This window comes from Staurois parvus, unplaced genomic scaffold (genome assembly GCF_062004578.1).
Source record: "Staurois parvus isolate SC_StPar_1 unplaced genomic scaffold, SC_StPar_1.0 ptg001181l, whole genome shotgun sequence".
NCBI lineage: Eukaryota > Metazoa > Chordata > Amphibia > Anura > Ranidae > Staurois > Staurois parvus.
Genome location: NW_028318977.1, coordinates 1,476,152 through 1,498,902, shown reverse-complemented (window position 1 = coordinate 1,498,902; position 22,751 = coordinate 1,476,152). Strand labels below are relative to the sequence as shown.

Here is a 22,751-nt window from a genome sequence, read left to right as displayed (position 1 = left end):
TAGACTAGAGGAATGCCTGAACTAGAGGAGAGCCTGGGACTAGAGGAGTGCCTGGGACTAGAGGAGTGCCTGGGGCTAGAAGAGTGCCTGGGGCTAGAAGAGTGCCTGGAACTGGAGGAGTGCCTAGGATTAGAGGAGTGCCTGGACTAGAGAAGTACCTGAGACTAGAGGAGTGCCTGGGACTAGAGGAATGCCTGGAACTGGAGGAGTGCCTAAGACTAGAGGTGTGCCTGGACTAGAGGGATGCCTGGGACTAGAGGAGTGCCTGGACTAGAGATATGCCTAGGACTAGAGGGATGCCTGGGTCTAGAAGAGTGCCTGAACTAGATATATGCCTAGGACTAGAGGAGTGCCTGAAACTAGAGGAGTGCCTGGGACTAGAGGAATGCCTGGAACTGGAGGAGTGCCTAAGACTAGAGGCGTGCCTGGGACTAGAGGTATGCCTAGGACTAGAGGAGTGCCTGAGACTAGAGGAGTGTCTGGGACTAGAGGAGCTCCTGGGACTGGAGTCTTCAATACAGCTTTCCAGCTAACTACACAAGAAAATAACTGGAGGTAGACTATAGAAGGCTGGTCTGATGAAATACATTGTTTTTTTGATTATGAACTATTATTGCTCATAGCTTGGCCCATCTTGGTCTAAACTAACTATCTGAACTTCACTAAAACATGGAGATAAGCTTTAACCCTTGGTTCACACTTTACATGGTTTCCAATGGATCTAGTTCCCATCTGTGCGTTTTGAGCCAGTGCATTTTTTGGAAGGGATCAGGGACTTTTTTTTCCTGCAGCAGATTGCATTTTGCATGTAATAGACTTCAGTGGATCGTCACCAAAAACGCAAGTGTTGAGTTTTTGATGAATGTTGTGGGGGTTTTTTTGCTTATAAGAAAGTATGACAGTTCTGTTCATGTAGTGCAACTTCGATGTGACTTTACACACATGGGTGAGGGGCTAGGGTTAGGGTTTGATGTTAGGGTTAAGAGCTAGGGTTAGCGTGAAATGTTAGGGTTAGTGTTAACCCTTTGAGGACCAAGGGACTATTTGTCCCATGTTTTTAATTGCCTGTATCATCTGATTAAGAACTTAAAAATCTTTCTTTTTTTTTGGTTTGAGTCAAAATATTAGTTCCTATCAACAAACAACAAATGGGTCTAGCTTTTTGCCAATTATTTCATGAAATGGCTTAGTTACAACAACTGAAGTGTACAAACTTTAAAAACAAAAAATTGATTCTTTTGGCGTTCCGTAATCTTATGGTCCTCAAAGGGTTAAGGACTAGGGCTAGGGCTAATGCTAGGGTTAGGGTTAAGGGCTAGGCTTAGGGTTAAATATTAAGGTAAAGGGTTACCCTTATCCCTGATGCTAACATTTAACCCTAACCCTTGCCCTTAACCCTAACCCTAACCCTAGCACCTAACCCTAACCTTAACCCTTACATTTAACCCTAGCCCTTAATCCTAACTGTAGTCCTTAATCTTAACATTTAAACCTAACCCTAGCACATAACCCTAACCTTAACCCTAACAATTAACCCTAACACTAGCCCTTAACCCTAATGCTAGCCCTTAACCTTAACATTTAACCCTAACCCTAGTCCTTAACCCTAACCTTAACCCTTACATTTAACCCTAACCCTTGCCCTTAACCTTAACCCAAGCCCTTAACTCTAGCATCTATCCCTAGCCCTTAACCCTAACCCTAGCCCTTAACCCTAACCTTAACCCTTACATTTATCCCTAACCCTTGCCCTTAACCTTAACCCAAGCCCTTAACTCTAGCATCTATCCCTAGCCCTTAACCCTTGCCCTTAATCCTAACCTTAACCCTAACAATTAACCCTAGCCCTTAATCTTAACATTTAACCCTAACCCTAGTCCTTAACCCTAACCTTAACCCTTACATTTAACCCTAACCCTAGTCCTTAACCCTAACCTTAACCCTTACATTTAACCCTAACCCTAGTCCTTAACCCTAACCTTAACCCTTACATTTAACCCTAACCCTTGCCCTTAACCCTAACCCTAGCCCTTAACTCTAACATCTAACCCTAGCCCTTAATCTAAACATTTAACCCTAACCCTAGTCCTTAACTCTAGCATCTAACCCTAACCCTAGCCCTTAACCCTAACATTTAACCCTAACAATTAACCCTAGCCCTTAATCTAAACATTTAACCCTAACCCTACCCCTCACTCTAGCATCTAACCCTAGCCCTTAACCCTAACCCTAGCCCTTAATCTTAACATTTAACCCTAACCCTAGTCCTTAACCCTATCCTTTAACCCTAACATTTAACCCTGAACCTTGCCCTTAACCCTAACCCTAGCCCTTAACCCTAACCCTAGCACTTAATCTTAACATTTAACCCTAACCCTTAACCCTAGTCTTAACCTTTACATTTAACCCTAACCCTAGCCCTTAACCCTAACATTTAACTCTAAACCTTGCCCTTAACCCTAATTCTAGCCATTATCTCTAGCATCTAACCCTAGCCCTTAATCTTAACATTTAACCCTAACCCTAGTCCTTAACCCTAACATTTAACCCTAAACCTTGCCCTTAACCCTAACCCTAGCCCTTAATCTTAACATTTAACCCTAACCTTAACCCTAACCTTAATATTTAACCCTAACCCTAGCCCTTAACCCCAAAATTTAACCCTAACGCTAACATTTAACCCTAACCTTGCCCTTAATCTTAACATTTAACTCTAACCCTAGTTCTTAACCCTAACCTTTACCCTAACATTTAACCATAACCCTAGCCCTTAATCTTAACACTTAACCCTTGGTTCCTTCAATACTTTGATGCTACTTGAGTGCCAGAGAGTGTAAAGTCACATCAAAGTTGCATCAAAGTCACACTACATGAACAGAACTGTCATACATTCCGATTAGTTAAAACAACCCGCAAAACGCATTCAAAATAGCATCCAGAACACATCAAAGATGGATGTTCGAAAACGTGCTGCAAAATGTGCTGGAAAAACACATCAACCGCAACCTGCATAGATGTGAACCTAGCCTAAGTTATGATTGGAAGTTTGAAGCACTGACTGCTCTTATTTCCCCATCCACAGAGCAGAGGTATTCATTCCAAACCACAGGCATGAGACTGACAGCAGTGACCCTATCCATCCTCCTGGGGGTGCTATTGCTCCGAGTTGTGATTGCAGGTAAGTAATGCTCTGCTATGGCTTTTACTGATATCTATAACTTTGACATATACTGCAGTGCTGTACAGAGAACACTGAGCCAGTCACATCAGTCTCTGTACCAGAGGAGCTTACACTCTAATGTCCCCACTATAGTGACACACTGTTATTATACATAACATTCCCACCCCTCCAGCAAGTAATGCATGGCAGTAAAGGAGTGCCCATGGCTTCATCTAGGGGGGTGCAGGGGTGGGCAGATTTTAGTTGTTCCCCACAAAAGCCAACCCTAACCTGCCACTATAATGCCCTAACCTGCCACTATACTGCCCTAATCTTACACTTTACCGCCCTAGCCTGACACTATACTGATCTCAGTTATGCATTGTGTGGGGAGGAAGAGCTCTGCCTGTGCCCAGGCTGTGTGCAGTGCAGGTATGGGAGAAAGAGCTATATCCCTGTCCTCTGCCCTGCCAGCAGTGACCCCTGTCTTCTGCCCTGCCAGCAGTGACCCCTGTCTTCTGCCCTGCCCCTGTCCTGTAAACTGCTTATCTCCCATCCTCTGCCCCCTGACTTTTTTCTTGCACCCACACATCAGACAGGCTAGATTGAGTCCTGGGAGTGCCTAGGACTAGAGGAGTGCCTTGACTAGTGAAGCGCCTGGGACTAGAGGAGTGCCTGGACCAGATGAGTGACTGGGACTAGAGGAATGCCTGGGACTAGAGGGGTGATTGGGACTGGAGGAGTGTCTGGGACTAGAGGAGTGCCTGGGACTAGAGGAGTGATTGGGCCTGGAGGAGTGCCTGGGACTAGAGGAGAGCCTGGGACTAGAGGAGTGCCTGGGACTAGAGGAATACCTGGGACTAGAGGAGTGATTGGGACTGGAGGAGTGCCTGGGACTGGAGCAGTGCCTGGGACTAGAGGAGTGCCTGGGACTAGAGGAATACCTGGGACTAGAGGAGTGATTGGGACTAGAGGAGTGATTGGGACTGGAGGAGTGCCTGGGACTGGAGGAGTGCCTGGGACTAGAGGAGAGCCTGGGACTAGAGGAGTGCCTGGGACTAGAGGAATACCTGGGACTAGAGGAGTGATTGGGACTTGAGGAGTGATTGGGACTGGAGGAGTGCCTGGACTAGAGAAGTGCCTGGGACTAGAGAAGTGATTTGGACTAGAGAAGTGATTGGGACTAGAGGAGTGATTGGGACTAGAGGAGTAATTGGGACTGGATGAGTGCCTGGGACTAGAGGAGTGATTGGGACTAGAGGAGTAATTGTGACTAGAGGAGTGCCTGGGACTAGAGGAGTACACTGACTAGAGGAGTGCCTTGACTAGAGGAGTGCCTGTGACTAGAGGAATGCCTAGGACTAGAGGAGTGATTGGGACTGAAGGGGTGCCTGGGACTGGAGGAGTGCCTGGGGCTAGAGGAATGCCTGGGACTAGAGGAGTGATTGGGACTAGAGGAGTGATTGGGACTAGAGGAGTGGTTGGGACTAGAGGAGTGATTGAGACTAGAGGAGTGTTCTCCTGAGCCAGGCATATCAGTCTTTGTACCAGAGGAGCTTACACTCTAATGTCCCCAGTATTATTATACACATGCCGGCACTTAGTTCATTGTCATGTGATGTGGAAATCTCTGTGCAGGGTACAGTTGAGAGTGTCATTGTCTTGCCTAGCAGTGAGGTTTTTCAATGTACAATGTGTACAAATGTGGTCCACCTATCTTGTGAAACCTCAACTCAGAGGTACCAGAACCAGTAGATGGAGATTCACCGTTCATGTATGATGTGTAGAGCATCACCAACTGTCCCCTCTGTCCTCTTTCCATAGACAAACCTGGAAACTGCCCAGTGTTTCGCAATTTCTGCCACAATTATCAAACGGAACATAACTGTCAGGAGGATGAAGACTGCCCCCGAGAGGAGAAGTGCTGTGAATTTTGCACGAAGATGTGTGTAGACTCATCATCGCCAGGTACTACCACCCCACCCGAATATAGAGTCTTTCCGATCTTTGGGGGGGTAATATTGTATTCTTTGTGTATTGAGCTGTGTGATGGTTAATGTGTAAAACCATGAAGGACACAAGACGAATTTAGGAAATGCATTGACCACAGAAACAGCCATGACATCAAACTGGGTCTACTCAGCCTTTCCTTTATGTCTAAGCTCCACACAACCCCGACCTAAAGATTAATAAAGATTTATCATGAAATCATTGTTCTAATATCCCCCCACTGTCACACACACACGGGGCGGACTGACCATTTGGAAACTCGGGCACTGCCCAAGGGCCCAGGGTCAGTAGGGGGCCCCATGAGATGCCCCTGGTACCTTTCTCATAGGCTTTTTTGAGTTTGGGCAAGGACACAGGGCAAGGACACAGGGGCCCCATGATCCCCTATTGCCCGGGGGCCCCATGAGTTGTCAGTCCGCCCCTGCACACACACACTATTATTATAGATAAATATGGCTCTGATATATACCGTAATGCTGTACAGAGAACACTGTGCCAGTCTGATCAGTCTCTGCACCAGAGGAGCTTACACTCTAATATCCTTACCACAGCATACAGTCATGACTATTATACATTTATATGATCTGGAGATAGAGGCAACCAAAGGTATATGCAAACTTTGACTTTTCCTGTAAGAGTCAAGCTTGACCCTTCCTCCTCCTGCCTCCAAAGACACCATTTTAATCACATAATGTGATGAACAGCCTTTTTGACCAGTTGATGGCAGGACAAGACCAGGCAAGACTATGTGGTCCATAAGTACTCTTCATCCAGAGTGGCAGTGAAGAGGGAAGTGTGACCATTGATGTATTTACCATATAGACCACCATTGCCTAGACAGTTCCTCTGCAAGGGGCAGGCACTAAACCCAGTTACTAGAGGCATTAGAAGAGGATTGTGGAAGGGGAGTGATCAATGCTGTTAGTACTCTAAAATGAGCACTCATGACACCCTTGTAACGTTTTGGGGAGGGCAGTGTTGAGTTTCCCCTACTTGTCCAAGTTCCACCCAATTCCAGTATCCAGTACAAACACATATCATGGTCTCACCCACTAATGGATTTTCTATAATGTTGAATAAAGATAGGTTTGTAGGAGTTCAGCTGTGAGTGGGTGACATCCTTGCTATGGTTTTGTGGGAGGGACAAAGACAAACTACTTTAAAGGAATCTTTCTATTGGTGGAGGGGATTTGAAGGAGAAGACACAAGCTACAGTCGGGAAGACTCACAACTGTGGGAGGAAACTCTGACATAAGAAGCTAAATGTTCATTCAACCCAGTGGTGTCCACCCAATGCTATAACACAGTGTTTCCATTGGATCAGTCAGTAGTCATTGCTGGGTAATTGTGTGGGCAGGTTGGAAGAAATCCCTTCCAACCTGTAGATTGTGCCCATTGGTGGCAGTGAACCCTCTTGGAGCTTGGACTGCTACCTTTTTGATAAGGCCTTATGGTTGTTTCCACATGTAGACTTAGAAAAGAAGGAAAGAGCACCTGATTTCCAAAGAAATGAGAGTTTTAGGTAAGTTTAAATGGTGTTTATTGAAAGTAGCGATATGTACATAAAGCCAATGTGTTTTGGGGGAAATTACTTCCCTTCTTCAGGGCTGTTACTCCATGCTACTAGATGTGAAAGATTGCTGCCTCTGCAGCTATATCCGGCACTCTGTCAGCCTGCTTTCGGAAATCTTGCAATGAATATATCCAGTTTAGGAACCATTTCTATCTAATAGCATGCACAAACAGCCCTGGAGAAGGGCTCTTTTCAACCCGAAACTCATTGACTTGATGTTGCTACTTTCTTTTCTAAGTCTACAAGCTACAAAGGGGAAGTCTAACAGCTTTGGGAGGAAACTCTTATATAAGAAGCTGAGGGATCCTTCAACTCAGTAGTGTCCACTCAAAACTGAAATACAATGTGTCCTTATTTCATGTAATAACGCTTATATTTGACATATTGACTGGTAATGTGTTGGGATTATATTCTTCATGTCTGTCTTCATTTTCTCCTCATCCAGAGTGAAGTCACAGAAGGGTGGGACAAGTCACAAGATGTTCCAGTTGAAGAGAGCGATGTTAATTCTTTGTCCATTACAGGGACATTGCCCTGTCAATGATGAATAAATTATCATTCCCAATTGGCTCCATGATGATATGTGTGGTTTCATATCTATACATCTGTGAAGGTTCTCATTAATCCAGATCACAGTATACTGTAGCTAATAGTAGTTAGTCACATTTAACTGGTCTTGTTCTGTAATAGTGGAGACATTTCACAGCTCACTTACGTTGCTTCCTCAGCTGTAATGAGTGTCAGGAACCTACCTCAGTATCTAAAGCCATACAGGTAATTCAATCACCTTCATCCAATCACTACCACCACCAATCAAGGCAGATGTTACCATCACCAATCAAGGCAGATGTTACCATCACCAATCAAGGCAGATGTTACCTCTGCCACCAATCAAAGCAGATGTTACCATCACCAATCAAGGCAGATGTTACCACTGCCACCAATCAAGGCAGATGTTACCACCAATCAAGGCAGATGTTACCACCACCACCACCACCAATCAAGGCAGATGTTACCACCACCAACCAAGGCAGATGTTACCATCACCAATCAAGGCAAATGTTACCACCACCACCAATCAAGGCACATTGAATCACCGCCACCAATCAAGGAAGATGTTACCACCACCACCAAACAAGGCAGATGTTAACACCACCATCAATCAAGGAAGATGTTACCACCACCACTACCACCAATCAAGGCAGATGTTATCACCACCACCAATCAAGGCAGATGTTACCACCAACAACAACCAAGGCAGATGTTAACACCACCAATCAAGGCAGATGTTATCACCACCAACAATCAAGGCAGATGTTACCACCACCACCACCACCAATCAAGGCAGATGTTAACATCACCACCAATTAAGGCAGATGTTAACACCACCACCTATCAAGGCAGATGTTACCATCACCAATCAAGGCAGATATTACCACCACGACCAATCAAGGCAGATGTTACCATCACCAATCAAGGCAGATGTTACCACCACGACCAATCAAGGCAGATGTTACCATCACCAATCAAGGCAGATGTTACCACCACCACCACCAATCAAGGCAGATGTTAACAACAACACCAATCAAGGCAGATGTTAACACCACCACCTATCAAGGCAGATGTTGCCATAACCAATCAAGGCAGATGTTACCACCACGACCAATCAAGGCAGATGTTACCACCACCACCAATCAAGGCAGATGTTACCACCACAACCAATCAAGGCAGATGTTACCACCACAACCAATCAAGGCAGATGTTATCACCACCACCAATCAAGGCAGATGTTAACACCACCAATCAAGGCAGATGTTATCACCACCACCAATCAAGGCAGATGTTACCACCATGACCAGTCAAGGCAGATGTTATCACCACCACCAATCAAGGCAGATGTTAACACCACCACCAATCAAGGCAGATGTTACACCACCACCAATCAAGGCAGATGTTATCACCACCACCAATCAAGTCAGATGTTACCATCACTTCCAATCAAGGCAGATGTTATCACCACCAGCAATCAAGGCAGATGTTATCACCACCAGCAATCAAGGCAGATGTTACCAATGCCACCAATCAGAGGTTACCACCACCACCAATCAAGGCAGATGTTACCATCACCAATCAAGGCAGATATTACCATCACCACCAATCAAGGCAGATGTTTTTTGTAAAAGACCAAAAAAGGAGGTGTGAAATGTTGAGAAACTTGCCCTGTTCTAATTATATAATCCAATCCCATGATGCCATGAAGTTTGGAACTGATGGTAACCCTTTGAGTTATAAAGCTAAAGGTCTATATTTTTGTCAAATCACCAAGGCAGAGATGTTAAAATGACATTATATAAAGATGACAATGTTTTCAAAGGCCTCCACCCCTGTTTAGTAATTGTTGATGTAGATGGCCTATTTCACATCTCCTCAAACCATTTTTCCAAAATGTGCACCTCAGTGTCCTCAAAAGGATGTCCCTTTTCCTCACAGTGTATACAAAGTCAAAGCTTCTTATTTTAATTTTGTAGGAAGTATGGGAGGGTTAGAACCTGTTTGGGGTTTTTTTGCTGTCTACATCCCCATTAGCCACCATTGGACTATGGTATAGGAGGTGAAGGGAAATACAACATGTTTGAGTTGTCACGAAAAGGGAAAATTCTTTGATGGTAAAAACCAGTAGCAACTGTCTAAGAGGTGATTTCTCCTCACTTTGAAGGGATCTTCTCTTACTTCTTGTATCTCTGGTACAGAATGTAAAGAGAAATCTAAGCAAGGGTACATAGACAGCAAAAGAAAACCTGACAGGGATCTTAAGTGTTTCTTACTCGACCTAAAACTGAAAAAAAATCTTGGCTTAACATATGATTTAAGGTGTAGGAAGACCTCCGAGTCCTTGACCGACACCGTTTACCCTTCAATATTAGGCCATTCATTTCTTGGCAGATTGTTTTGTCTTCCTATTGTACAGATCTTTAAATTCATCGCTGCACTATTGCAAATATCAAGTCTGGGTGGAGATCTTGGATGTATAAGCTTCTGCATCAATCTCAGTCTTAAATATAGACCCATTTGTCCAACCTTATGAGCCATTAATCCAACTGTCCATCCAGAACATCTGGTATACAGACCACAAAAAAACAAACCATTTATCCAAGTGTACATCCTCTAGTTTATAGACCAGATACACCCTAAATATGGAACCAGAGAGAGGATATCTCCCAAACTTTTACAATTGTCACAGGGACAGATGTCCCTTTTGGGAGATTTCCTTCTTGTTCTGGTGACAACTGAGATTTTTTTTCTCTAGATGACCATGATCGAATGATTAGTATTAAGCTGACAAAGCTGAAGATATTATCAGGTATCGTATTCAGAAACCCCATGTGATAATATCAGGTGATGTCTGTTCAATCTGCAGGGCGTCCACGAGTTCACTGTCAATATTCTGTATTAACCGTCTGTGCACTATGATCCCCGTTATGAGTTTCTTGTAGACTTTTGTATGAGGCATTCCGGGCTCACATTCTTTCTAATACCTCCTATACCAGCAAAAGGCCAAACACTTCCATGGACATGAATAGAGATGGATCACTTTGATGTATATACGCCATACAAGAAACCTGCAAACATTTCCTAGAGGAGTATATGGAAGACCAGCAGCATGCAGAGGGTTAATCATGAGACTTAGAGGTTGATACACGGTCCCAGCCCTCCCAACAGCTCATACTCTATACATAGCAGAGGAGTGGTTGGAACAAGAGGCTTTAATACAGCTTTCCAGGTAATTATACAATAAAATAAATGGAAGTAGACTCCTGCAAGCCTGGCTGATGGCAAAAAAATGTAATCGTCTATTGTGAAATATGACGATTGAACTGGAAGTTTGGGGTGCTGACCTCCTTTTTTTTTTTTTTTTTTTTTTTTTAAGATTGGGATATAAAATCCATCCGCAGAGTGGAGATATTCCTTCCAGACCACAGACATGAGACTGACAGAAGTGATCCTATGCATCCTCCTGGGGACGCTACTACTCCAAGTGGTGTTTGTAGGTAAGTGTGATGTTCTGCTATAGCTTCTTTTGATATCTATGGCTCTGACAGGTTCTGCAGTGCTGTACAGAGAACCCTGACTTAGTTTCATTAGTCTCTGCACCAGGGGAGCTTACATTCTAATGTTTCCATTTTAATCACACATTATTCATGTATTATTATTATTACCTGGATCCATTCATATGTTTTTTCATGCTTAGTGAATCTGAGAATTCATATGAGTTCTAGTTATGGGATCAAGTGATAAAGGATGGTTTAGCTTCTCTAGTGGAATAGAAGGGTTCATGTCCCATAGCTCCAACAAGGCTCTGAAGAGGTTCATGAACAATAGGAGTGGCGTAGAAATGGTACTTGGCATTACAAAAAGAGTCCTGATAGACTCCATCCCTTCCCAAATGTGCTCCCCCCTCCATTGCCATAATCTGCTCCGCCACTTCTAACATGCATTGAGACTGAATGCTATATGACCCAAAGTCTGTGGACCCCTGACCATCACACCTATATGAACGTATTCCAAAACCATGACCATTCATATGACATTCTGGGCTGCCACTAGAAATCCCAGGGGCCCCACACAACCTACCTGATGACAGGCCTCCCCCCCCCCGCAAAAATATGAAAACTGTATTATCACTTAAAATACACAAATATCATTAACAGGCACAAACATAACATAGCATACAACATACCTGCTAAATTAAAAATATATATCTGTACTGTGTTAATAAATAAAGCTCTCCTAGCACAAATCCTACCCAGTCCCCCTCCCAGTACAAATCCCCCGAAACCCCCCTTCCAGCACAAATCCCCCCAAACCCCCCTACCAGCACAAATTCCACTCCAATCCCTCCTCCCAGCACAAATCCCTCCAAATGCTCCCTCCTAGCATAAACCCCCCTAACACTCCTCCTCCATGCACAAATCCCACCCCAGTCCCTCCTCCTAGCACAAATCCTACCCAAATCCCTCCTCCTAGCACAAATGCTACCCCAATCCCTCCTCCTAGCACAAATCCCACCCAACACCTCTCCGAACACAAATCCCCCCAATCCCTCCTCCTAGCACAAATCCCACCCCAATCCCTCCTCCTAGCACAAATCCCACCCCAATTCCTCCTCCTAGCACAAATCCTACCCCAATCCCTCCTCCTAGTACAAATCCCACCCAACACAAATCCCACCCCAACCCCTCCTCCTAGCACAAATCCCACCCCAATTCCTCCTCCTAGCACAAATCTTACCCCAATCCCTCCTCCTAGTACAAATCCCACCCAACACAAATCCCACCCCAACCCCTCCTCCTAGCACAAATCCCACCCCAATCCCTCCTCCTAGTACAGATCCCACCCAACCCCTCTCCCAATACAAATCCCCCCAATCCCTGCTCCTAGCGCAAATCCCACCCAAATCCACCTTCCCAGCACAATTCCCCCCCAGACCCCTTTCCCAGCACAAATCCTCCCTAATCCCTCCACCTAGCACAATCCCCCCTCCCAGCACAAATCTCCCCAAATCACCATCTCACAGCAAATCCCCCCTCCCAGCACACACACCCAAACCACCATCTCACGAGAAATCTCCCCTAACTCCCCCCCAGCACAAATTCCCCCCAATCCCTCCTCCTAGCATTAATATTCCACAAATCCCTCTACAAATGCACAACCCCTTCCCAATTAACCTTTCCAGCACAAATTCTTCCTCCCTACTTTAATCACAAATTCATCAAATTCCCCCCAATCCCCTCTCCTGGCTTAAATCCCCCAAACCCTCCTACTAGCACACAATCCCTTCATTCCTCCTTCTAGAAAATACCCCCCCCCCCACACACACACAAATCCCTATTACACTTCCCAGAAATGGTGAAGAGGAAAGAGACAGGAGGAGGTGAGCTGTGCTCTCCGGGCTCTCCCTCCTGACAGAACAGCGCTTGTCCATGCAGCACATGAGACAGGATCACTGTTAGATCATATTGGATTGTACACACACACACACAGCATGATTACCGCTCCCTACTTCCTACAAGGGCTGCTCATCTCCCAGCAGCACAAAATGTGGGTAGGGGATGATATTCATATTGTGCACGCCACTCAGGAACAATAGGGCACCCCTCGATCTGGGGGAGAAGGTAGAAACCGGCTTTCGGCTGCTGGAGGTAGAGATATCCAATGCATCAATCTGTAATTGCCCTCCCCTGCCCCACTGATTCTCCTGCTGTCCGGGCCCCCCTGTGTGCCCAGGCCCCCTACAGGAGTACCAGTGGTACCCCCCTGATGGCGGCCCTGATGACATTGGCCCCCTTTTGGAGCTATAACAACCTCCAGTCCTCTGGGAAGGCTTTCCACAACATTTTGGAGGGTGTCTGTAGGGATATGTGTCCATTTCTGAGGTCTAGTACTGATGCTGGTCAAGAAGACCTGGCTCACAGTTAGCACTCTCGAGCAGATTTGAGGCCCAAAGGTGTTCAGTTGAGCTTGAGGTCCAAAGGAGTTCAGTAGAGTTGATGTCCAAAACTGTTCAGCAAGTTGAAAAAAGTTTTGTAAAGTCTCAATCAATCAAAAACTTGCATGACCCTTTTTCAAAATGCATGCTATATTCGTTTTTCGGGAAATGTGGTATGCAGTTCTCTGCTATACAATGCATGGAAATCCCCTTCACAATGACCAGCACCTCAAAGCACAGCGCATGAAGCAGGTGCATTGCCATTACACGTGTATTGGGGCAATTTGCATTTTAGCGTGTATTACCACAACACATAAGTATGAATGAAGACTGCACACTATATTGCCCAAAGCCTGCAGACCCTGACCCTCACACCTGTATGGACTTTTATTATTATTATTATACAGTATTTATATAGCGCCAAAGGGTATGCTCAGCGCTGTACAGTAGCAAGGGGGACATAACATGAGACAAGACAGTAACAATACAATACACGAGGGGTTCGAGGGCCCTGCTCTTACAATCTAGGAGGGAGGGGAAGGTGGCACAGGAGGAGATGGCAGTGGAGGATGGAGTGGTGGGTGGAGTGGAGGAGGTTAGTTGTTAGGTGAGGTCGGGTGTTAGGTGAGGTTGGGGTAGGCTTCCCTGAAGAGGAGGGTTTTCAGGGTGCGCCTGAAGGTGAGGAGGGTAGGTGACAGTCTGATGGATTGGGGTAGGGAGTTCCAGAGGATGGGGGAAGTCCTGGAGAAGTCCTGCAATCGGGCGTGGGAGGAGGAGACCAGGGAGCTAGAGAGCAGGAGGTCCTGTGAGGAACGGAGGGCACGGGTAGGGTAGTATCTGGGTATCAGGTCGGTTATGTAGTTCGGGGCGGCATTGTGAATGGCCTTGTAGGTCAGGGTTAGCAGCTCGAACTTGATGCGTTGGGCAATCGGGAGCCAATGAAGGGATTGGCAGAGAGGGGTGGCAGATGTGGAGCTCTTGGTGAGGTGGATGAGTCTAGCCGCTGAGTTCAGGATAGACTGGAGTGGGGATAGCATTCGTTTAGGTAGGCCAGTGAGAAGGGAGTTGCAATAGTCCAGGCGTGAGATGATGAGGGAGTGTGCGAGTTGTTTGGTGGTGTCTGGGGTACGGAATGTGCGTATCTTGGAGATGTTGCGGAGGTGGAGCCTGCAAGATCTGGATAGCAGTTGGATGTGGGGTAAGAAGGAGAGGTGGGAGTCCAGGGTGACACCCAGGACTTTGGCGTGTGGGGTGGGAGAGATGGTGGCGTTGTTAGTAGTGATGGAGAGGATGGGGGGGCATGGGGTGGGGGGGAGACCAGGAGCTCGGTTTTGGATAGGTTAAGTTTGAGAAAATGGAGCGACATCCAGTCTGATATGTCGTTTAGGAGGTGGGCGATGCGGGCAGAGAGTGAGGGGGTGAGGTGGGGGGTGGAGAGGACTTGTTCCAAAACCAAAACCATGACCTTACATATGACCTCAAAGCACAGCACATGACACATGAAGCAGGTGCATTGCCATCACCGGTGTATTGGAGCAAGGTGCATTTTAGCATGTATTACCACAACACATACAGTAAGTATGAATAGGTACTGTACTTTTGGCCTCCTTTTGGGGCTATAACAGCCTCCAGCTCTCTAGGAAGGCTTTCCACAAGATTTTGAAGGGTGTCTGTGGGGATTTGTGCCCATTTGTGAGGTCAAGTACTGATGCTGAAGAAGATCAGGCTCATAATTGGCATTGAAATGCATTTTAAAGGTGTTGAGTAGGACTGATGTTCAAAAGTGTTGAGTAGGGACAAGGCCCAAAAGTGTTGAGTAGGGTCAAGGTCAAGGAGCTCAGCAGGGGTTGAGGTCCAAAGGAATTCAATAGGGTTGAGGTCCAAAGGAGATCAGTAGGATTGAGGTCCAAAGCTGTTCAGTAAGTTGAAAAAAGTTGTGTAAAGTCTCAATCAATCAAAAACTTGCATGGCCCTTTTTCAAAATGCACGCTATGTTCATTTTGGGGAACTGTGGTATGTTGTTCTCTACTATACAATGCATGCAAGTCCCACTGACAATGACCAGCACCTCAAAGCAAAGCACATGAAGCAAGTGCGTTGCTATCACCCATGTATTGGGGCAATGTGCACTTTATTGTGTATTACCACAACACATAAGTATGAATAGAGACTGTACACTATATGGCCCAAAGTCTGTGGACCCCTGACCATCACACCTATTCCAAAACCATGACCATTCATATGATGTTGGCCCCCTTTTGGGACTATAACAGCCTCTAGTTCTCTTGGAAGGCTTTCCACAAAATTTTGGAGGGTGTCTGTGGGGATTTGTGTCCATTTGTGAGGTCAAGTACTGATGCTGGTCAAGAAGATCTGGCTCACAATTGGCATTGCAATGCATTTTAAAGGTGTTGAGTAATACTGAGGTCCAAAAGTGTTGAGTAGGATCAAGGCCCAAAGGTGTTCAGTAGGGTCAAAGCCCAAAGGTGTTCAGTAGGGTCAAGGTCCAAAGGAGTTCAGTAGAGCTGAGATCCAAAGGAGTTGAGTAGGGTTAAGAGCCAAACGAGTTCAGTAGGGTTGAGGTCCAAAGGTGTTCAATAGGGTTGAGGTCCAAAGGAGTTCAGTAGGGTTATGGTCCAAAAGTATTCAATAGGGTTGAGGTCCAAAGGACTTCAGTAGGGTTGAAGTCCAAAGGAGTTCAGTAGGGTTGAGGTCCAAAGGAGTTCAGTAGGGTTGAGGTCCAAGGGTGTTCAGTAGGATTGAGGTCCAAAGGCGTTCAGTAGGGTTGAGATCCAAAGTAGTTCAGTAGGGTTGAGGTCCAAAGGAATTCAGTAGGGTTGAGGTCCAGAGGTATTCAGTAGTGTTGAGGTCCAAAGGTATTCAGTAGGGTTGAGGTCCAAAGGTATTCAGTAGGGTTGAGGTCCAAAGGAGTTCAGTAGGGTTGAGGTCCAAAGGAGTTCAGTAGGGTTGAGGTCCAAAGGAGTTCAGTAGGGTTGAGGTCCAAAGGAGTTCAGTAGGGTTGAGGTCCAAAGGCGTTCAGTAGGGTTGAGGTCCAAAGGAGTTCAGTAGGGTTGAGGTCCAAAGGAGTTCAGTAGGGTTGAGGTCCAAAGGAGTTCAGTAGGGTTGAGGTCCAAAGGTATCAAGTAGGGTTGAGCTCAGTAGGGTCAAGGTCTGGGATTTGTGTCCATTTGTCAGGTCAAGTACTGATGATATCAAGAAGATCTGGTTCACAATAGACATTGTCGAGTAGGGTCAAGGCCCAGAGATGTTCAGTAGGGTCGAGGTCTGGGATTTGTGTCCATTTGTCAGGTCAAGTACTGATGTAATCAAGAAGATCTGGCGCACAATAGGCATCATCGAGTAGGGCCAAGGCCCAGAGGTGTTCAGTAGGGTTGATGTCTGGTATGAATCAGAAAAATGACCCCTCCACACCATCTGGCCTATTTTGAGTGTGTATGGACGGTCAATTAGAAAGAGACAGTCCTAAAGCAAATATGTTCTACTAAGCTTTCTTTAGAATCCCGTGTTATGAATGACTGTATGCTGTGTTTTAAAAATGTAAAGTATATCTCTAGCAAAAATATTTTTCTAATTTTGAAAGTGGTTAAGGATTAGAACTCTGTTGGGGTTTTTTTATTGCTGTTTGTATCCAAGCTGGGGAGAATAACACTCCATGTTTGTCCTGGTGACCACTGTCTCCAGGACATTTATCTATTGGGGACACCTGTTTGGTGACAACTGTCGAAAATTGGAATTGCCTTCACTTTAGAAGGGTTTCCTCCTATATGGGGCAGGAAGTGATGGGAGATCTCCTCAATGGGACACAAACAGCACAGTAAAAACCTTAGAGGGGGCTTTTACCCTTCCCTACTTCATCTAAAACTATAACATGTCAACTTTAATGACAGTCAAATGGTAAGGCAAAGCTATTTTATCAAAGTGTTTACTTTTTTTTTTTTTTTTTAGTTCTGGAAGTGTCACAGAACTGAAGACTCCTAAAATGTCACACAAGATATCTACCAAAATACTCTGTGTGCATTCCCCATTCTCAGTATAGATGGCCATTGCTGGGAAATGCAGCTAACAATAATTGTCTTTCCAGAAGTGAAAGCGGGAACCTGTCCAAAGGAATACTCCTCCCGATCATGTATGAGGCCCTCCTACAGAGGGTGCAAAGGGGACTCGGATTGTTCAGCGAAAAAGAAATGCTGTGTAATACTTTGTAATATGAAGTGCCTGGTTCCCGAAGGTAAGTGTACCTCTGCATTAAAAAAATACTAATTGACCCGATGCAGACCAGATCTCATCCAAATGTGAGGGGGGAACTGTTGGTATTGCCCATAGAATCCAATCAGATCTTCCCTTTCCTTCTCCCAGAGATAGAAAAATACCAAAATAAATAGGAAAAATATAGAGCTTTGAAGTAACATTGTTTATAAATATCGATCAGACAAGAAAAAGAAAGATACAAAGTAACATTTTTTGTAAGCATTGATCAGACGGGAGATACAAAGTAACATTGTTTATAAACATCACTCAGACGGGAGAGAGATACAAAGTAACATTGTTTATAAACATCGATCAGCCGGGAGATAGAGAGATACAAAGTAACATTGTTTATAAACATCGATCAGACAGGAGATAGAGAGATACAAAGTAACATTGTTTATAAACATCACTCAGACGGGAGAGAGATACAAAGTAACATTGTTTATAAACATCGATCAGACGGGAGATAGAGAGATACAAAGTAACATTGTTTATAAACATCGATCAGACGGGAGATAGAGAGATACAAAGTAACATTGTTTATAAACATCACTCAGACGGGAGAGAGATACAAAGTAACATTGTTTATAAACATCGATCAGACGGGAGATAGAGAGATACAAAGTAACATTGTTTGTAAACATCGACCAGACAGGAAATAGAGAGATACAAAGTAACATTGTTTATAAACATCGATCAGACGGGAGATAGAGAGATACAAAGTAACATTGTTTATAAACATCGATCAGACGGGAGATGGAGAGATACAAAGTAACATTGTATATAAACATCGATCAGACGGGAGATGGAGAGATACAAAGTAACATTGTTTATAAACATCGATCAGACGGGAGATAGAGAGATACAAAGTAACATTGTTTATAAACATCGATCAGACGGGAGATAGAGAGATACAAAGTAACATTGTTTATAAACATCGATCAGACGAGAGATAGAGAGATGCAAAGTAACATTGTTTATAAACATCGATCAGACGGGAGATAGAGAGATACAAAGTAACATTGTTTATAAACATCGATCAGACGGGAGATAGAGAGATGCAAAGTAACATTGTTTATAAACATCCATCAGACGAGAGATAGAGAGATGCAAAGTAACATTGTTTATAAACATCGATCAGACGGGAGATGGAGAGATACAAAGTAACATTGTTTATAAACATCGATCAGACGGGAGATAGAGAGATACAAAGTAACATTGTTTATAAACATCGATCAGACGAGAGATAGAGAGATACAAAGTAACATTGTTTATGAACATCGATCAGACGGGAGATAGAGAGATACAAAGTAACATTGTTTATGAACATCGATCAGACGGGAGATAGAGAGATACAAAGTAACATTGTTTATAAACATCGATCAGACGGGAGATAGAGAGATACAAAGTAACATTGTTTATAAACATCGATCAGACGGGAGATGGAAAGATACAAAGTAACATTGTTTATGAACATCGATCAGACGGGAGATAGAGAGATACAAAGTAACATAGGTTCCATAAACAATAAAATGACAAGCATTCTCACCAGTAATATAGCAGTATCATCACATAAAAGCCTTGTGTGCCCCATGAAATAAGTTTGGTATGTTTGTTAATGAGAAGTCATTTCTGAATTGGCACGCCGATAACAGAATCCTTAAGCTGGGTTATGCTCTCAAAGAATTTCATTTGACATTTTGTGTTGTAAGAACGTGTTTCCTTTTTTCTGGTACCAAAAGATCTTTGTTGAAAAGAGTAACAAAGCATGAGAGCAAAAGCGGTACATAACAAACGACGTCCAAACAAGGAACAGTGCACAGTGTCATAATAGCAGGGGTCCGCTGAACAGGAATCAATTGTTATGATTGGCTGTTAGAGCAGGGGTCTCCAAACTTTCTAAGCAAAGGGCTCGTTTACTGTAGTACAGACTTTAGGAGGGCCGGACTGGAAAATGTTCCGGTATCAGTGGGAGCAGGGGCGGACTGACAACTCATGGGGCCCCCGGGCAATAGGGGATCATGGGGCCCCTGTGTCCTTGCCCAAATTTAAAAAAGCCTATGAAAAAGGTACCAGGGGCATCTCATGGGGCCCCCTACTGACCCCGAGTCCTCAGGCAGTGCTCGAGTTTCCAAATGGTCAGTCCACCCCTGAGTGGGAGTAAACAATGCCCCATCTTTGGTGTTAGTGAGAGGAATTGTGCCCCATCGATGGTGTTATTGGGAGAAATTGTGCCCCATTCTTGGTATTATTGGGATGAACTTTGCCCATCGTTGGTGTCATTGGTGGGAATTGTGCCCCATCATTGGTGCCATTGGTGGGAATTGCGCCCCATCATTGGTATGATTGGTGGGAATTGTGACCCATGATTGGTGTCATTGGTGGAAATTGTGCCCCATCGTTGGTGTCATTGGTGGGAATTGTGCCCCATTGTTGGTGCCATTGGTGGGAATTGTGCCCCATCGTTGGTGTCATTGGTGGGAATTGTGCCCCATCGTTGGTATCATTGGTGGGAATTATGCCCCACCGTTGGTGTCATTGGTTGGAATTGTGCCCCATCATTGGTGTCATTGGTTTGAATTGTGCCCCATCATTGGTGGGAATTGTGCCTCATCATTGGTTTCATTAGTGGGAATTGTGCCCCATTGTTGTGTCATTGGTGAGAATTGTGCCCCATCATTGGTATCATTGATGGGAATTGTGCCCCATCATTGGTATCATTGATGGGAATTGTTCCCCATCGTTGGTGTCATTGGTGGGAATTGTGACCAATCGTTGGTGTGATTGGTGGGAATTGTTCCCCATCGTCAGTATCATTGGGAGGAAATTGTTGGTGTCAGGGGATTAGTAGTGCCCCAAGGGCCTGATAAAAGCGAGCAAAGGGCCACATCTGGCGCCCAGGCTGCAGTTTGGAGACTACTGGTCTAGAGTGATATTGTGAAGAAACACTGAGCTCATAACCAGAGGTATACCTAAACCTGGTAGTCTACAGCAAATGTTTGCTGAGGAATCATATAACCTGACTGCAAGAATATCTCCCATCAATATCCCAAGGAGAAAAAAAGGGGGGTAAGAGTCAGTTGTGACGGGAGTGACTTTGGGTGGGGGGGGGCCCATGGAACACAGCTCACTTTGGAGGGGTGGGGAGACCCCTGTCTCAGATCCCCATTTCCCTATTATGTGTAAGTCACCCTGTGCCTGTTAGGGGTACAGGGTGGAATGTTCCAATATTGGGATGGGGGTGTTCATTGTTCACTGCCATGTGGCTGCATCCCATTGTTCTATTGTGTGTCTTGCTTGGGAGCAAACTATTATGGGATGTATGGGTTTCCCAATGAGCACAGTGGCCTCCATCATCTGTAAATGAAAGAAGTTTGAAACCACCAGGAATCTTCCTAGAACGGGCCACCAGGCCAAAATTGAGGGAGAAGGGCCTTAGCCAGGGAGGTAACCAAGCACCCAATGGTCATTGTGAAAGAGCTCCAGCATTTCTCTGTGGAGAGAGGAGAACCTTCCAGAAGAACAACCATCTCTGCAGCACTCCACCAATCAGGCCTGTATGGTAGAGTGGCCAGACGGAAGCTACTCCTCAGTAAAAGGCAAATGGCAGCCCACCTAGAGTTTGCCAAAAGGCACCTGAGGGACTCTTAGACCATGAGAAACAAAACTCTCTGGTCTGATGAAACAAAGATTGAGTCTTTGGCCTGAATGCCAAGCGTCATGTTTGGAGGAAACCAGGCACTGCTCACCACCTGGCCAATACCATCCCTACAGTGAAGCATGGTGGTGGCAGCATTCATACATACACCTACTAGGGGCAATTTAGATAGGATCAAATTAACCTACCGGCATGTCTGTGGGGTGTGGAGGGAGGCTGGAATGCCTGGGGGAGGCCCATACAGGCACAGTGAGAGCATGCAGGCTCCAGGCAAGTGGTGCGGTGGTTGGGATTTGAGCTAATGACCCTAGTACTGTCAGGTGGAGGTGCTAACCATTTAGCTACTGTGCTGCCCCATACCCCATTATGTTTTTCACAATATACCTTGTAGTGTTTGCTTTTCAAAATGGGGTAATTTTGAGGTTTTTTTCTGTCCTGCTGTTCCAGGGCCTCCAAATATATGAGAGGTAGTCAGTAAAATATATGTGTAAATTATGCTCCTTGAAAGCCCAAGGGTGCTCCTTGGATTTTGGGTCCCCCTATGCATCTAGGTTGTGAAAAAGTCTCACACATGTGGTATCCCCATACTCAAGAGGCATAGCTGAATGTGTTTTTGAGTGTAATTTGTAAGGATGCCCATGCTATGTGTGAGAAATAACTTGTTAAAATGGCAACTTTGTGAAAACAAATGTATTTAACTTCATTTTCTGAAAAACTGAGGTAAAAAATTACAACATCAGAAAAGTCACCATGCCTCTAATTACTGCAAATACTTTGGACTGTCTACTTTCCTTAACCTCCTCCTGCCTGCCATATAAGGAAATGACGGTCGCAAGGCAGTTCTCTTGTTCTGGGAGGACATCATATGATGTCCTCCCACTTTAATCGCACGTGAGCGCCCTTGGGGGCGCGGAGAACGGCGATTGGTGGTGTACTGTGTCCCTGGGTCACAGCGGATCACCGATGAATGAAAAAAGCTGAAGATGTCGGCTCAGTCATGTGATCAGCTGTGTCCAATCACATCAGTGTGCCCTGATGATCAGTGTGGCCCCAGCAGTGCCACCTGTCAGTGTCCATCAATGCCACCTGCCAGTGCCCACCAGTGCCACATCAATGCCACATATCAGTGTCTACCAATCCATATCAATGCCATATATCAGTGTCTACCAATCCATATCAATGCCACATATCAGTGTCCATCTGAGCTGCCTTTCAGTACCACCTATCAGTACCAGTCAGTGCCACCTATCAATGCCAGCCAGTGCCGTCTATCAGTGCTGCCAATCAGTGCCACTTATCAGTGCCAGTCAGTGCCGCCTATCAGTGCCAGTCAGTGCCACCTAAGGATAAAAATCACTTATTTCCAAAATTTTATTACAGAAACTAAGAAAAAAACTTTTTTTTTTTCAAAATTTTCAGTTGTTTTTGATTTGTTTAGCAAAAAAAACCCCAGAGGTGATTAAATACCACCAAAATAAAGTTCTATCTGTCTCAAAAAATGATAAAAATTTCATATGGGTACAGTGCAGGGGCAGACTGACCATTTGGAAACTCGGGCACTGCCCGAGGGCCCGGGGTTAGTAGGGGGCCCCAT

At 45.0% G+C, this 22,751-nt stretch overlaps 1 protein-coding gene across 1 annotated transcript in view; it reads left to right on the top strand.

Moving 5' to 3' along the window:
- Nucleotides 1-405: 405 nt before the first annotated feature.
- LOC149438561 (uncharacterized) overlaps nucleotides 406-22,751 on the top strand; it is a 52,168-nt gene continuing 29,822 nt past the window's right edge. The window contains exons 1-4 of the mRNA XM_089659648.1: nucleotides 406-555; nucleotides 3,083-3,178; nucleotides 4,985-5,128; nucleotides 17,333-17,479. Coding sequence (XP_089515774.1) covers nucleotides 3,112-3,178; nucleotides 4,985-5,128; nucleotides 17,333-17,479 — 358 coding nt within the window. The 5' untranslated portion in view covers nucleotides 406-555; nucleotides 3,083-3,111. The remainder of the gene's footprint in view (nucleotides 556-3,082; nucleotides 3,179-4,984; nucleotides 5,129-17,332; nucleotides 17,480-22,751) is intronic.